Below are 17214 nucleotides of genomic sequence, written 5' to 3'. Positions count from 1 at the left end.
TCAGTTTCTTATCCTCCCTAATTCCATCAGTTTTTTCTACATACTACTTCAGCTACCTCCCATGGGTTGAATATTTTTTTATTTTTGCTGTATCTTTTGAAAATATCAAACCTTTTAAAAAGTACAGACACGTATATCCTATACCTCTCACATAGCTGCAACAACGACCACTTTTGTTTAATCTGCTCCCTTCGTTATTTCATCTACCTCCATCCTAAGTTTTTTTTTTTTAAATAATTCAATTTTTTTTTTTTTTAGAGATTTATTCATTTTATTACAGCCAGATATACACAGAGGAGGAGAGACAGAGAGGAAGATCCTCCATCCGATGATTCACTCCCCAAGTGAGCCGCAACGGGCCGGTGCGCGCCGATCTGAAGCCGGGAACCAGGAACCTCTTCCGGGTCTCCCACGCGGGTGCAGGGTCCTAATGCATTGGGCCGTCCTCGACTGCTTTCCCAGGCCACAAGCAGGGAGCTGGATGGGAAGTGGAGCTGCCGGGATTAGAACCAGTGCCCATATAGGATCCCGGGGCACTCAAGGCGAGGACTTTAGCCGCTAGGCCACGCCGCCGGGCCCCTAAGTTTTTTTTTTTTTTAAAGAAAATTCTCTTAATTCTCTTTTTTGAGATTTTTAATTTATTTTTATTGGAAACACAGATTTACAGAGAGGAGAAACAGAAAAAGTTCTTCAGTCTGCTGGTTCCCTCCACAACCACAATGGCCGGAGCTGAGACTGATCTGAATCTGGGAGCCTGGAGCCTCCTCTGGGTCTCCCATGCAGGTGCAGGGGTCGGTCCAAGGACGTGGGTTATCTTCCAATGCTTTCCCAGGCAACAAACCAGGAGCTGGATCAGAAGTGGTATAACCAGGATTTGAGCCGCTGCCCATATGGGATGCCAACACTTGCAGCTGGAGGATTAGCAAGTTAAGCCACCCACTTGATTCTTTCACAATATTTTGATATTGGGACCAGCACTGCGGTGTAGTAAGCTAAACCCCTGCCTTTGGCAGCATACCAGGTAGCTCTGGTTTGGATCTCAGCTTCTGCACTTATGATCTAGCTTCCTGCCAATGGCCTGGGAAAGCAACAGAAGATAGCCCAAGTGATTGGGTCTCTGCACCCATATGTGAGAACAAAAAGTTCCTGACTTCTGGCTTTAGATTGGCTCACCACTAGCCAATGTGGCCATTTGAGGAGTGAACCAGTAAGGAAGTTCTGTCTCTTTCTTTTTCTCCTTTTCTCTCTGTAACTTTTTCAAATTAAAATAAACATTTTAAAAAAGTGTTGCTATATAGTTCTGTATCCTTTAAAAGCTTTAACCATATATTATGAATTTTCTGAAAGATTTATTTATTTGTATTGGAAAGTCAGATATACACAGAGAAGGAGAGACAGAGGAAGATCTTCCATCTGCTGGTTCACTCCCCATGTAACCACAATGGCCAGAGCTGAGCTGATCAGAAGCCAGGGGCCAGGAGCTTCTTCTGGGTCTCCCACATGGGTACAGGGTCCCAAGACTTTGGACCATCGTCCACTGCTTTTCCAGGCCACAGGTGGGGAGCTGAATGGGAAGTGGAGCAGCCGTGATACAAACCCATATGGGATCCTAGTGCATGTAAGGCAAGGACTTTAGTCACTAGGCTATAATGCTGGGCCTATTATGAATTTTTTTTGAAATTTTAATTTATACCTTCATTGTTTAAATTTCCCCATCTCATAATTATTTTCTGCTCAGATTTAAGGTAATAACTGCATGTTTTGATTTTTAAAAAATGCTTTTATTTTCTACTTTTTTCTTGTCTTTATGCCCTGGGTATTTCTTTTGTAATGTCAAAGGGATATCCACTTTTAAAAATCCAGTCTGAAAAAAATTTCTTATCATTTATTTATAATTATTAGGAAGGTAGATTTAAAATGACAAAAAGGGACAGAAAGATCTTCTGTCTGTTGACTCGCCCACCAAATGGCTGCAGTGGCTGGAGCTAGGCCAATCCAAAGCCAGGAGCCAGGAGCTTCTTCCTGGTCTCCCACATGGCTTCAGGGTTCCAAGGCTTTGGCCCATCCTCCGTTTTTTTCCCAGACCATAAGCAGGGAATTAGATGGGAAATAGATGGGAAATAGCTGGAACATGAACCAGCATGCATATGGGATCCTGGTGCCTGCAAGGAAGGGGAGGATTAACCAATTGAGCCGTTGACCTGAGCCCCTAAAAAATCTTTTTTTTTTTTAAGATTTATTTATTTTTTTATTACAAAGTCAGATATACAGAGAGGAGGATGTTCCATCCGATGATTCACTCCCCAATTGAGCGCAATGGCCGGTGCTGTGCCAATCCGAAGCCGGGAACCAGGAACCTCTTCCGGGTCTCCCACGCGGGTGCAGGGTCCCAATGCATTGGGCCGTCCTCAACTGCTTTCCCAGGCCACAAGCAGGGAGCTGGATGGGAAGTGGAGCTGCCGGGATTAGAACCGGCGCCCATATGGGATCCCGGGGCACATTCAAGGTGAGAACTTTAGCCGCTAGGCCACACTGCCAGGCCCTAAAAAAATCTTTCGTTTTCCGGTTATCCCACATGTTTGTTCTGATTGTATATTTGCGCTTGCCTCTCTGCCTTACTTTTGATTTCTACTTGTTTTTTTTTTTTTTAATTTCATCTTTCTTTTGCTATTTTCTAATCTTACTGACTTAGTTGTTGAGATTTTTTTCTTTTACTCTTTTGCAAATATGTAGTTATCTTTCATGTCCTGTGCTTGGTGGTATGATCTCTAGAGGTCTAAATTGGGAATGCTTTTTTCTAATGAGTATTCATTCTATTCAGCTTCTGCCAGGAGCTGCTGTTGGGAAGTAAGCTAACTGCGGCAGTCCCAGTGGCAGCGCCATCTCAGGGGTTCTGCAGCTTCTGGCATCTGCAGAGCCACTCCATTTCCCTGTCATGGGACCACAATGCACTAACAGGCCTTAGCTTACAGTTTCGGGGAGGTGATGGTGCTGGAGAGATTTCTGGAGACCTTTCTGTCCCTTGTGCAAACCCAGGGGTAGATGCCACTGTTCTGCAATGGTACACTGCTCAGGCTCCTAGATTCCTACTATGCTGGAAGCAGGCCTCTGTACAATCTGTATTTTCCTCCTTCTTTTTAGAGTCTTTACAATGTATTTATAGGCAATTATAACTTCTTTTCCAATTTCCAACAGTTTTGTATGTTCATAAATATTTCTTTTTTTTTTTTTAAAGATTCATTTATTTTATTACAAAGTCAGATATACAGAGAGGAGGAGAGACAGAGAGAGGAAGATCTTCCATCCGTTGATTCACTCTCCAAGTGAGCCGCAACGGGCCGGTTTGCGCCAATCCGAAGCCGGGAACCAGGAACCCCCTCCAGGTCTCCCATGCGGGTGCAGGGTCCCAAAGCACCGGGCCGTCCTTGACTGCCTTCCCAGGCCACAAGCAGGGAGCTGGATGGGAAGCGGAGCCGCCGGGACCAGAACCGGTGCCCACATGGGATCCCGGGATGTCCAAGGTGAGGACTTCAGCCGCTAGGCCACGCCGCCGGGCCCCATAAATATTTCTATTGCTTATATCATACTTTGTTGAATACTATTTCACATCATGTAAGCATTTAATTTTTTTTTTACCAATGTTTAGTTGGATATTAATTTCCTTGTTTTGGGCTTAGTGTTATGCAACAGCAATTTAAGCTGCCCTATGAGATGTTGTCATCTCATATTGGAGCCCCATTTGGGTCCTAGCCCCTTCCCTTCTAATGCAGCTCCCTTTTAATATATGTGGGAGGCAGCAGAAAGTGATCCAATTGCTTGGGACTGTGCCACACATGTGGCGGATCATGACGGAGTTCTTGTCTCCTGACTTTAATCTGTCCCAACCCTGACTTGTGTGGTCATTTGTAGAATTAGCCAGCAAATGGATAGTTAATCTCTCTCTCTCTCTCTCTCTCTCTCTCTCCCTCCCTTCCTCTCTCTTTCGTCTTTTCCCACTATCTTTCTCTCTCTCTCACTGCCTTTCTGTTGTGCTGTCCAAATAATTTTTAAAAAATCTTAAAATGAAAGCAAAATGATTGTTGTTTTTTCTGTATGTAAGTCCAGGGCATTTGAGCTTTCTGTTGAGATGTCAGCTTTGTGTTCAATACCTTCCTCTACCTGGCTTTACCACCTGGCTAAAATGAACCCCGGGGATATAAAGGCTTGAGTAGTTGTATCCCTGCCAACCATGTAGGTGACCAAGATGGTTCTTGACTTTCAGGTTTGGCCTTTTCCAGCTCCAAGTGTTGTGGGCTTTTGAGGAGTGAACCAGCAGATGGGGATTCTTCCTCTGTTTCTCCAACAAATATACGCATTAAGTTAAAAACAAAAAGAAAAGATTAAGGGAACTGATATTGTGATGCATAGGTTAAACTACTGCCCGTGATGCTAGCATTCCTTATGAGCTCAAGGCATAGCTACTGCACTTCCAATCTGACTCCCTACTAACGTGCTTGGAAAAGTAGCAGAAAATAGGCTAAGTACTTGGCTCCCTGCTGCTCACATGGGAAACCTGGATGGAGTTTCTGGTTCCTGGCTTTGACTTGACCTAGCCCTGCCTGTTGAGGCCATTTGGGGAATGAAACAGTGGATGGAAAAAAGTCAATCAATCTCTGTTACTATCTTGCAAAAATAAATATTTTAAAATAGATTACATTATTTGATTGAATAAATATAGAAGTAGCTAGACATTCTAAATCTGTGGAGGGCCGTCCCTTATGGCTCAGTGTGATCCAGCAGCAGCTTCTGATGCTGGCCTTCCATTTCACACCACTGGTTAGAGTCCTGGCTGCTCTGCTACGATCCATCTCTTTTATAATGCGATGGGAGGCAACAAGTGGACATCCAGCGTTTTGGGCTCCTGCCACACACATTGCAGACCTGACTGGAGTTCTTGGCTCCTGGTTGCAGTCTGGCTATGCCTTGCTCCTGCAGGCATTTGAGAAATGCACTGGCCAATGGAAGATCTGTTTCTTCTCTGTGTCTTCCTATCTGTATCTTTCCAATAAAAATTTTTTTCTTAAAAATCTTTTTTTTTTAAAGATTTATTCATTTCATTACAGCCAGATATACACAGAGGAGGAGAGACAGAGAGTTAGATCTTCCATCCGATGATCCACTCCCCAAGTGAGCCGCAACGGGCCGGTGCTGCGCTGATCTGAAGCCGGGAATCAGGAACCTCCTCCGGGTCTCCCACACGGATGCAGGGTCCCAAAGTCTTGGGCCATCCTCGACCGCCTTCCCAGGCCACAAGCAGGGAGCTGGATGGAAAAAAGGGGCCTGGCGGCATGGCCTAGCGGCTAAAGTCCTCGCCTTGAGTGCCCCAGGATCCCATGTGGGCGCTGGTTCTAATCCCAGCAGCTCCACTTCTCATCCAGCTCCCTGCTTGTGGCCTGGGAAAGCAGTTGAGGACGGCCCAATGCATTGGGATCCTGCACCCGCGTGGGAGACCCGGAAGAGGTTCCTGGTTCCCGGCTTAGGATCGGCGGGCATCGGCCCGTTGTGGCTCACTTGGGGAGTGAATCATCGGATGGAGGATCTTCCTCTCAGTCTCTCCTCCTCTCTGTATATCCAACTTTCCAATGAAAGTGAATAAATCGGGCCCAGCGGCGTGGCCTGCATATTTGTTCTTATTTGTTCTTATTTGTTCTTATTCTTCAATGTCAAATATTTTTTTAAATATATTATTTCTTTTTTTGTCTTCTAAAAAAGATCTATTCACTTATCTAAAAGGCAGAATTACAAAGAGAGAAGGATAGAGAAAGCTTGCATATCCTGTTTTACTCCCAAATAGCTGCAACAGCAATGGTTAGGGCATGGTCCAGCCAAAACCAGGAGCCAGGAATTTCTTCCAGGTCTCCTATGTGGGTGCAATGGTCCAAGGACTTGAGTCATTGTCTGTTGTTTTTCCCTGTTTATTAGTAGGGAACTCGATCAGAAGAGGAGCTTCCGGGATTAAAACTGACATCCAGGACCCGGCGCAATATCCTTGCGGCTAAAATCCTCGCCTTGAACGCAGCAGGATCCCATATGGGCGCCAGTTCTAATCCAGGTGGCCCTACTCCTATCCAGCTCCCTGCTTGTGGCCTGGGAAGGCAGTCGAGGATGGGGCCTTAGGACCCTGCATCCACGTTGTTGACCTGGAAGACACTCCTGGTTCCTGGCTTTGGATTGGCTGAGCTCCAGCCGTTGTGGCCACTTGGGGAGTGGACCATCAGATGGAAGATCTTCCTCTCTGTCTCTCCTCCTCCCTGTATATCTGCCTTTGCAGTAAAAATAAATAAATCTTAAAAAAAAAAAAAACCAAAAATACAAAAAACCCTGACATCTGTATGTGATGCTGAGCCACAGTGCTAGCCCCTCAATATTTTTTTCAATTTAGTAGATACAAAGATATCTTGAGTTATGCTTAATTAATAGGGAATTCTTGAATTTCACTTTTAATTTTCTTAATAAATGACTTTAATGGTTCTATTCTAAAATTGTGTAAATGTTTAGCAATTACCAACTGTGTACTATAGTTATTCAATTCTATGTGTCTTGTGAGCCAGTATGAACATTTTCCGTTTGATCATAATTCTTTGAAAGCTGAATCAGACACTGAATTATAACAACGATACTTTTTTTTTCTTCTGAATTTGCCATTTTCTAACATCATTACATCATTGCTATTATAAATATGAATTGTCATTTGTAGTTATAATTACTAATCATGAGTTTAACTTTTATTCATGTGAAACCTTGGAGAATTGTCTTGTAATATACAGCTGTTGAGTGGCTTTCTATTTACCTACTACCTCCTTCATGCCTTAAATTACATATTAATGTGTAAAATATTATGCTTTTTTTATTGGTGATAATTTCGTCATATTATTTGTAACCATTAAGTCTGTTTAACTCACAGTCAGTCTCACAACAGAAAACATAAAATATATAATTAGATCCCTTGAGTTAAGTGGTTATTATGTAAGAATGGTGACTTTCACAGCTCATATTCTGTTAAGCATTGTGGTGAATTTATATTTTGTTTTTCAGGTGTTTCATTTTTTACTTTTGGTACCTTAAAGAGTATTGGGCTTTCCCATGCTCCTACCCTTCTTGGCAGACCTTCATCAGACAATCCTAATGTCTTAGTTTTGAAAACTCACATAAACTTACTTTGTGGTGGTGTTGCTGGAGCAATAGCACAGACAATATCGTAAGTTCCTTCATCAACTTAATTCAAATTATAGTGGCCCAATCCTGGGTTTCAGCATTGGTTAATTACTTTAATTTTTTCTAATAATTGCTCACAAATGAAACAATAGTATTGATCCATTTTTCATATGTATGTGCACTTGAAGCATAGTATAAATAATTACATATAGATTGGCTCAATCTGAATCCATTCAATTATCTGTGCTTATTTAAAAGAAACACTTTACTTTCCATTTGTTTTTTCTAACGAAGTTGCTTTAATAAAGTTTCCAAAATTTGTCCAACCTAATGTGTACATGCATAAGGAGGCCTGGCTTTTCTTGTATCAAAGCTGGAAGGCCTACTTTGTGCCTAACAGTGTACTAGCTATTGAGAGAATCAGGAAAAACAAAGGTGCTGCCTTGACAAACAACGGTGCTGTCTTAGTATGACAGTAACAATGTGACAGAGCTAGAGATCCAACAATATTGAAGGAACACTGTTCCCTCCTAGATTGTAATGAGGGATGACTTCACAGAATTGCCTAGACCAAGATAGATGGCCAGGGTGAGTTAAAAAGTGGCTGAAATAATAAGAAGCAGGAGTAATTCAGGAACAGGAAGAAGATAGTGACTGAGAGGGGCATCCTGAAAAAACAGGAAGCCAAAAAGGAAGTGATAATGTCACAAAGAACTGAAAAGAAGTATCCAATGGGCAAAGAATTAATGGAGGATAAATTGGATGTTCATCAGATTTTACATCAGATTTTAAGGGTCATCTTCAAAAAGACTTGGTGTATTGTATTAGACTGAGAGGAAGGAAAAACGGGGTATGACTTACTTCTTGTGAAATGTTACAGATCTTTCCTTCTCTGTCTCTCTCTCTATAAATGTTTCTTTCCAATAGAAATAAATCGCTAAAAACAAAAACAAAAAAAGAAGTGTTAGTTGCAGAGATATATAACCTCCAGCTCTTCTGATTCTCTTGGTTTTGTTGCCTCTCTATTCACTATTCATTTCCAGCTTTGATCTTCTAAGTCTTTCTTGTGTGGCCCACTTCTTTTCTTCAATTTTATTCTGTAACTGTTGGCTTTGAATCCAGTGGCTCCTTTCTTAGTTCTTTCACCATTTCCCAGCTGTCCTCGTTCTGGGTTGTTTTCACAGAGCCTTCTCCTGGCAGTCATCCTCACCAACCTACCTTTTCCGTTATCTCACTGTCTCCTCTTCCAGTCCCTATGGATGGATTTGTTAAGGTTCAGCCAGACATTAATCCTCTGCTCATCCCAGATATATCTGGGACAGCTCATCTGGCTTAATGGTTTCAGAGGTCACCTTGGTATAGATAACTACTTCTATCTAAGTCTATTACTGACTTCCCATGATAATATATCTGGTAAGCCTTTGGGTGTTTCTCCTTGGATTTCTGCTATCTGTGCAGATGCCATTTTTCAAGTATTAGCTTCTTGTATTTTTCTTTATGACAATCCTCCACTCCTAACTCCTCTATTCTTACTGTGACTTGTTTATTTTTGGTGTGTTATGCTTATGCGGTGACCATGCTACTTCTCCCTATGTTGTTGAAATGTTAGTATGTATGCTACTGAAGCTCGCTCTCTCTGTGATGTTGGTAACCATCAATCCTGATGACTTAAAATCATTTTTTGTAGTGTACACATTCCAGAAGCCCTGCTAGATCTATTAAAACATTGTCTACCATGCTATTTTCTTTCCTCTCCACCGTTACTTTGCCAGTCTGGACCTTGTCCACTTGCTTTCTTATATTTTCTCCTTCATACGTTTTTTTCATGGAGGTTTTTGGGCTTTATCCACATAAGGCTTTTTTCCCCTTCTCCCCCCCCTTCATTCATCAAAAAATAATTCCTGCAGATGCAATCGAGGTACGTAGAGAGCTTCAACCATAAGTAGTATTACTTCTTAAATTGCTGTGCTTCATTCAAGTTTCTTCTGAATCACAATCATTTCATTGTAACTTCGAATGTGTATAAGAATATATAGTTACTGTTATGACATTGTCACTTTTACATATATTAGATACCATGAAGAGTGTCACATGGGAAGATGAGAAGCAGTTTTGTAACATCGAGAATTTCTCTATGGCTCAGTTTTTTGAAAGCTTTTGATATTGACATCGGGATACTAGCACCTACTTCATGCAGTTATGAAGGTGAAATGAGATAGTGGATTTAACTAGCACAGGATCTGATACAAGCAGTCAATAGCAGCAGAATCAGTGATTTTAATCTAAACTACAATCCTACTGCTAAGAGACAGCCTTTACATTTCAGTCATTGCTGTTATTTTCTCTGTCTTTGAAATGCAGTTACTTGTGAGATTAATTTTAGTCCTTACAGAAAATTTTGGGTTGTTCTGTAGTTTTCAAGGGGACTCGCTAAATACTTTTTCAAACAATAGTTCTGAACTGTGGCTGACTTTTCCTCTGGTCGGCATTTGTCAATGTTGGGAGACATTTTTGGTTGTTGCAAATGGGAGCATGCTATTGGCATGTAGTGAGCAAGGCTAGGGCTGTATTAGATTTCCTCTAATGCACAGGACACTCCCCTAGAGCAGAGAATTAACTGACCAGTAGTACCGCTCTTGAAAAACCCTGTTTTAGAGTTGCAGGTACCCAATTTATTTTCTTCAGAAAGCTGCATTTAATTTTCAGTTGAGGAATGACTAGAAGCTGGTACTGTGTTGATAGGACAGAAAAATTCTCTAATTAGGCTAAAGGGCACCACATAAGCAAGGCAAGGAGACCCTAAGATTGTTCATCAGTTTCATTCTAGTGCATATGTCCTGGCTCCCCAATTAACTAGACAGTTGTAGAACACATTATTTTCTAGCTTATGGAAGGCTCTGCATTTAGTACTTGTTGAGTAAAAGACTAAAAATTATATTCATGTCTTTATGCCTCTTGTTTTAGCTATCCATTTGATGTAACTCGTCGGCGAATGCAGCTGGGAACTGTTCTTCCAGAATTTGAAAAGTGCCTGTAAGTTCTCCATAGGTTTAAGAAATGTAATGTTGGTGCCCATATGGTGGCATAGCATACTAATCCTTCACCTGCACTACTGGCATCCTATATGGGCACAGTTCTAGTCCCAGCTGCTCCACTTCAGATCCAACTCCCTGCTGATAATCTGGGAAAGCAGCAAAGGATGGCTTATGTATATATATGTTTAATGTCAGTAGGAAGATAGGACTTTGATCTCACCAGCAGTCTGATGCTTTTGTTTATCTCCTGTTGTATAGTTTGGTAAATTTCTAAGGGTTCAAATTTGGATTCTCATATGAAAAATTATATTTAATAGAGTAATTTTCTCAAACATTTATTTTATTTATTTGAAAGAGTTACAGAGTGAGAGGGAAAGACAGAGACAGAGAGATTTTTCATCTACTGGTTTACTGCCCAAATGGCTGCAATAGCTGGAGCTGGGTCAGTCCAAAGCCAGAAGCCTGGAAGTTTTGAGTTTCCAGTGTGGATGCAGACATCCTCTGCTGTTTTCCCAGGTACACTAGCAGGGAACTGGATCAGAAATGAAGTAGCCAGGACTCGAACCGGTGCCTATATAGGATTTTTTTTTTTTTTGAAAGGCAAATGTACAGAGAGGAGATACAGAAAAAAGATCTTCCATCTGCATGTTCACTCCCCAAGTGGCTGCAACAGCCAGAGCTGAGCTGATCCGAAGTCAGGAGCCAGGAGCTTCTGCCGGGTTTCCCACGTGGGTGCAAGGTCCCAAGGCTTTGGGCTGTCCTCCCCTGCTTTCCCAGGCCACAAGCAGGGAATTGGCTGGAAAGCAGAGCTGCTAGGACATGAACCTCTGCCTATATGGGGTGCTCGCACTAGCAAGTAGAGGATTAGCTGTCGAACCACAGAACCAGCCTCAAATAAGATTTTTTTGTACAAGTTAAGTTTAATACAATTCTGTGAAACAGAAGCATCATGTGAAGTACGTGTATAATTTAAAAAATTTCAGATAGCCATATTATTTAAAATGGTAAAAGAAACAAGTAAGAAGAAGCAGATGATAACTCTGTGTTTCTCATCCTCTCTACCTCTTGAATAAATCAAGAAAAATAAAAAATAAAAATTTGATTATGAATCTTAATTTTAAAAAACATTTTATTTATTTGAAAGACAGAGTTATGGAGTTGGTGGTGTGAACAGCAGAAGGAGAAAGAGAAGTCTTCCATCTGTTGATTCATACTCCTAATGGCCAGAACAGCCAGAGCTGGATCACTCTAAATCCAGGAGCTGACACTGTCTTCTGGGTCTCCCATGTGAGTGTGGGTGCCCAAGCACTTGGGCCATTTTGCACTGTTTTCCCAGGCACATTAGCAGGGATCAGAAGTGGAGCAGCCAGGACCCTAACCAATGCCCATATGGGATACAAGTACTGCCGCTGGTGTATGTAGCTGCTATGCCATAGCACCAGCCCCTAAAAGTTTTTCTTCATGAATGGGGGTAGACATGTCATTATCTAACCATTGTCTTTCAGTACCATGCGGGAGACTATGAAGTATGTCTATGGACACCATGGAATTCGGAAAGGATTATATCGCGGTTTATCTCTTAATTACATCCGCTGTGTTCCCTCCCAAGCAGTGGCTTTTACAACGTATGAACTTATGAAGCAGTTTTTTCACCTCAATTAAAAATAGCTGTCGTTTCTTTTCCTTAATAAACTATATCATAAGGTGAAATAAAAGCATTAATTATGAGGGGGACATCATTTGAAGGGGATGCTTACCCCATCACAGGAACCACTGGTATGTTAGTATTTGATTTTAGCTTTTTTATGTGACAAATCAAAAGCACTTACCATACTTTTGAGTGCCAAACATTATATTTTAGAGGACCGAGGAACTATTCCTAAACTGATGCTGGCTGATCAGTTAGGCTATTTGAAACATTTTTAAAGTCTTATTTGGAAGTGGACTTAGCTTCACAGGGGACTTCAAGGAGTTTCCATCAGGTTTTTCATGCTGTTCCAAGCTTTTAATTGTCATCATGTTTTTTTTCTGAAGACTATAACGTTGTTTATTATAATGGAAATAAGTGAACTTGGTCATAATGTAAAAGAACAACGAGAACTAACTTTTTAAATACTTTAAAACATAGCCAGCATTGAAGTATTACTCTTCTCTCTTTTCTGTTCCATTGGAAAAAAGGACATTTTTCCTTCTTTTTTTTTGTAAGATAGGTATTATATTTAAAAAGTAGCCATGTAGCAACTAAAAAAAATGAAGTATAAGGTCTTGCTCAAATGTTATTACCAAGTACTTTGTGTGATTTGTGAGTGTTTTTAAAAGTTGAATATATTATTCTGTGAGGAAAAAGTTAATGTATTTTCCTAAGGCAGTAATAATTCATACGGAATAGATCTGGTTAGAAAAGCAGAATAGTACAATAAATATGTTTCTGTTAGATGATTTGAATATATAGGAAAAATTTTATTTAAATGGACTGTGAAATATGCACTAATGTATATGTGAATATCAAAAAATGTTTCTAAGGTATTATGTCAGGATATATCAACTGGTTCTTCCATGTAACATAATTTAAGTGTAATAGAAACCTAAATGGGAATGTAAAATATGATTTAAATGGCTATCCTTTGTATTAAGAAAATGGGTTCAAATGTAAGATTTCCATTACTGCACTGTAATGTTTTATTATAAGCATGCTAGAAATGTGTGCAGAACATTTAAAGTTTTATCTTTAAATATAGTGATTTGTAGAATTGATGTGATTTTTTTAAGACCTTGAAAAATTAAGTTGAGTCTACGGCCATACCACCCTGAACGCGCCCAATCTCGTCTGATCTTGGAAAAATTAAGTTGAAAGCATTATTTCTGTATCAATTTTTAGAATTTTTTTGCATAAAAGATTTGTTGTCATACTTCAGTAAAAGTTTAAATTGATTTCATTTTCAATCTTTAAGAGTAAATGTATGTCTTTGTATGATTTTTTAAAATTATTATTATTTCATTTTATGACACAGTTTCATAGGCTCTTGGATTCCCCCAACTCCTTGCCAGGCCCTCCCCCCACCTTTGTATGATTTATACATGTATCAGCAGGTGGAAATCACCTGTGTTCCTGAAACTATTTTGCATATTTTAATGTCTGGATCATATTATAACTATTATTATTAAACCTTAAGATAATTTAGTATAAGTATCTGTTATGTTATCAATAAAATGAAATTGCAAATATTTTTTAAATAAAAATTTGAATTCTATGTTCAAAATACATAGTATATTAAAAATATACTTTGTTTTCAAAGTATCTTTTAACTATTTATATTACTGAAGCAAAAATGCTCAAGATTGTTAGAATGGAAGAATATTTAAAAATGGTGCCCATGGGTTTTTTTTTTTATTTCTTACTGATAACCATCATGCATTTTTCCGGATATTCTAAAGATTAGAAATGTATTTCTTTTTTGATCTTCATTGTTCCTCTTTTCTGTCTTTCAGTGGGTGCAGCCCTGGCAGTTTTTAGAATAGGAAAGACCATGTTGTTAGCTTTAGTTCCCAATATTTGCCTATATGGAAGTGGAGAGGTTTAGCTCTCAAGTGCTATATATGTAATTAGTATTTTGCTCCTCTGCACCAGGATAATAAACATCTGTTTTTTTAGCACTTCTAGTCCCAAGCATTCTGTCAGCATTATGGGGGATTCTCCTTGAGAAGCCTAAAGCTAAACTTGCAGTCAAGGATTACAGACTACATAGTGTCTAATACTGGTTTATTTACTGGCATGATTTATTTATTTTTATTGCAAAATCAGATATATATAGAGAAGATGAGAGACAGAAAAAGATCTTCCACCCGATGATTCACTCCCCAAGTGATCGCAACGGCCGGAACTGAGCAGTCTGAAGCCAGGAGCCAGGAGCACTTCTGGGTCTCCCATGTGTGTGCAGGGTCCTAAGACCATCCTCTTCTGCTTTCCCAGGCCACAATCAGGCAGCTGGAGGTGAAGTGGAGCAGCGAGGATACAAAACGGTGCCCATATGTTATCCTGGTGGATCCAAGACATGGATTTAGCTAAGCTATTATCCCAGGCCCCATTTTTTTTTGTTAAGATTTATTTAGTTGGGTCCCATGCAATAGCTTAGTGGCTAATGTCCTTGCCTTGAACACGCCACGATCCCATATTGGCGCTGGTTCTAGTCCCTGCTGCCCTGCTTGCCATCCAGCTCCCTGCTTGTGGTCTCGGAAAGCAGTTGAGGCTGGCCCAAAGCCTTGGGACCCTGCACCCGTGTGGGAGATCTGGAAGAGGCTCTGGGCTCCTGGCTTCAGATTGCCTCAGCTCCGGCCATTGTAGCCACTTGTGAAGGGAACCATCAGACGGAAGATCTTCCTCTCTGTATATCTGACTTTTCAATAAAAATAAATAAAACCTTAATTTTATTTACAATTGAAAAGATTTATTTAGTCAACTTGGAAGTCAGATATACTGAGGGGAGAGATCTTGGTTAGTTGACTCCCCAAGTGACCACTTCAAGCTTAGCTGTGCCCATCTGAAGTTGGCAGCCAGGAGCTTTTCCTGGATCTCTTACATGGTTGCAGCAGCCCAAGGCCTTGAGTCATCCTCTGTTACTTTCCCAACTATTATTAGCAGGGAGCATGATTAAAAGTGGCACAGCCCAGACATGAACCTGGACCTATATGAATACTGGTGCCAGAGGCCGGGGAGTAATTTGCAGTGACACTGCACTGGCCTTTGAAAGGAAGAATGATACAGAGAGGGAGAGAAAAAGACCACCCATTTCCTGGTTCATTCTGCAAATGTCAAATAGCTGGTACCGGGCCTGGTTAAAGTAAGGAGCACTAACTTAGGTCCTTGAGCCATCATCATTTACTTCCCAGGTGCCTTAGCAAGTAACTGGATCAGAAATGCAAGCTACAACTCTTAACTGGTTCTCCAATGTGGGCTGTGGGTTTCCCAGGCAGCTGCTTAACCCACTGGGCCACAGGGCCGCATACATCTGTTACGGGATGTAAGTGAGATCATGTCAGATAAGTCTAAGGGTTGTTAAGTAGTCTTTATTAATCAAGCTTTGTGATATCAGAGCTCACTAGAAATCACAAATCACAAATCTGTATAGCAATCCAGTCCAGCGAAACCCCCCCAAAACAAATGATTACCTTGAAGTCCATCTGTGAAGCTGAGCTCCTGTGTCCCAGCTTCCCCAACAATGGAAGTTATCCAAAAAAACATATAGCGAACAACCTGGGCACATTTACAAAGCTGCAGACATTCACTTTTCTCTGGCTTCTTTGCCCACATTTCATTACTGTTAGGCCTTGCTTCTCCTGGAACTCTTGAAGAAACACAAATTAGGGCCCGGCGTGGTGGCCTAATGGTTAAAGTCCTTGCCTTGGATGCGCTGGCATCCCATATGGGTGCCGGTTCTAATCCCAGCAGCCCTGCTTCCAGTCCAGCTCCCTGCTTGTAGCCTGGAAAAACAACTGAGGGCAACCTTGGGATCCTGCACCTGCGTGGGAGACATGGAGGAAGTTCCTGGCTCCTGGCTTTGGATCGGCATAGCACTGGCTATTGTGGTTACTTGGGAAGTGAGTCTGCGGATGGAAGATCTTCCTCTCTATCTCTCCTCCTTTCTATATATCTGATTTTGCAATAAAAAGAAATAAATCTTTAATAAGAAAATGCACAAATTAGAAATACAAAGCATCTTAGCATTGCTATCTTTACTGTCCCGCCCAAGCTGTGAACAGCAGGTGGGGAATACAGAAATATAGGAGCCATGCTCAGGGGATACATGTCCTCAGTTTGTCCTTGGGAAGCAAGCAGGCACTGAGGAGGTCAAGACTGTGGAGGTTAAGAGAATGCCAGAGTGGGAGAAGCACAGGACCAAGAGAGACCCCTCCCTATCATGGATCTTTATAGGGTCTGGTGAGGGGAGTGGGTACACAATGCACCGTCCCCTCTCACTTTCCAGGTGAGCATCACAGGTGGGCAGGAGGGAAACCTAGGTGGGTGGTCGGGAGTGGCTTTCAAGCTGGTGACCCTGAACTAGCTGCCTACCTCACTACTCATCCCCCCCCTCTCAAGTTCAGTGAACAAGCTTGGCCTGTAGGTTGTTACATTTATTTATTCATTTGAAAGGCAGAGTTACAGAATCTTCCACCCATGGTTCACCCCCCAAGTGGCCACAACAGCTCTGGTGCCAGGAGCTTCATCTAAGTCTGCCATGTGGGTACAGGGGCCCAAGCACTCCTCTGGGCCATCGTCTGCTGCTTTTCCAGGCCATTAGCAGGGAACTGGAGAAGTGGAGCAGTTGTTACTGCAACCGTTGTGGACAAGAACGCACATGGGGAGCCGTCTGGAGCGTTCAGAGCTTTTAGGCTGGGCCTAGTATGAAGATTCCCGGTTTTACTGGCTCAGGCCAGAGAGCAAAGGGACGCGGGCGCGCAGGTGAGGTGCTCCACGCGGAGTCACCTGGCTCGTGGCCCCGCCCCCGCGCGCGTCACTGGGGGCCTCGGCGGGCCGGCGCATGCGCGTGGGCGGCCCTGGCGCCCGCGGCTTTCCCGCGCGTCCTGGCTTCTTGTGAAGTCTCACCTTTAACTCCAGACTTCGCTTGGTGCCAGGCTGTAGTCTCGGCGCCCGGGATGGAGGAGCTGGACGAGCTGGAGCTGCTGATGGAGAAGACTTTCGGGGAGGAGGCTGTGCCGCCGCCGGAGCTGTGAGCCGGAGCCCGGGGAGGGTTGGAAACCAAGCGGGAAATTTGAAAGTCGGCGGCGAGAGAGCCTGGCTGAGCTGCGTGCACTCCGGCCCCAGGCCCCCGACCCCAGGCCCCCGACCCCAGGCCCCCGGCTCCCGGCGGGCACCCCGGTCCCTCGGTTAGCACCCCGGCACCCGGTGGGGTGCCTTGGGCTCCTCAGGAGCCTCCGGGCGGCATTTATGCCTCGTTTGCTGCGCTCGGCCGGAGCCTGAGGGCCTGAG

At 42.4% G+C, this 17214-nt stretch overlaps 2 protein-coding genes across 3 annotated transcripts in view; both read left to right on the top strand.

Moving 5' to 3' along the window:
• The window catches only part of SLC25A16 (solute carrier family 25 member 16), a 33855-nt gene extending 20638 nt beyond the window's left edge, over positions 1-13217 (top strand). Inside the window, exons 7-10 of the mRNA XM_058671551.1 lie at positions 7075-7237; positions 10159-10227; positions 11735-13013; positions 13077-13217. Coding sequence (XP_058527534.1) covers positions 7075-7237; positions 10159-10227; positions 11735-11891 — 389 coding nt within the window. The 3' untranslated portion in view covers positions 11892-13013; positions 13077-13217. The remainder of the gene's footprint in view (positions 1-7074; positions 7238-10158; positions 10228-11734; positions 13014-13076) is intronic.
• A 3557-nt stretch (positions 13218-16774) lies between these two features.
• The window catches only part of DNA2 (DNA replication helicase/nuclease 2), a 44600-nt gene continuing 44160 nt past the window's right edge, over positions 16775-17214 (top strand). For both annotated transcript variants that reach the window (XM_058671544.1, XM_058671543.1), the window contains exon 1: positions 16775-16954. In XM_058671544.1, coding sequence (XP_058527527.1) covers positions 16881-16954 — 74 coding nt within the window. In that variant the 5' untranslated portion in view covers positions 16775-16880. The remainder of the gene's footprint in view (positions 16955-17214) is intronic.

This window comes from Ochotona princeps, chromosome 13 (assembly GCF_030435755.1).
Source record: "Ochotona princeps isolate mOchPri1 chromosome 13, mOchPri1.hap1, whole genome shotgun sequence".
NCBI lineage: Eukaryota > Metazoa > Chordata > Mammalia > Lagomorpha > Ochotonidae > Ochotona > Ochotona princeps.
The sequence above is the reverse complement of the archived record's forward strand: the minus strand, read 5'-3'. Positions and strand labels throughout refer to the sequence as shown.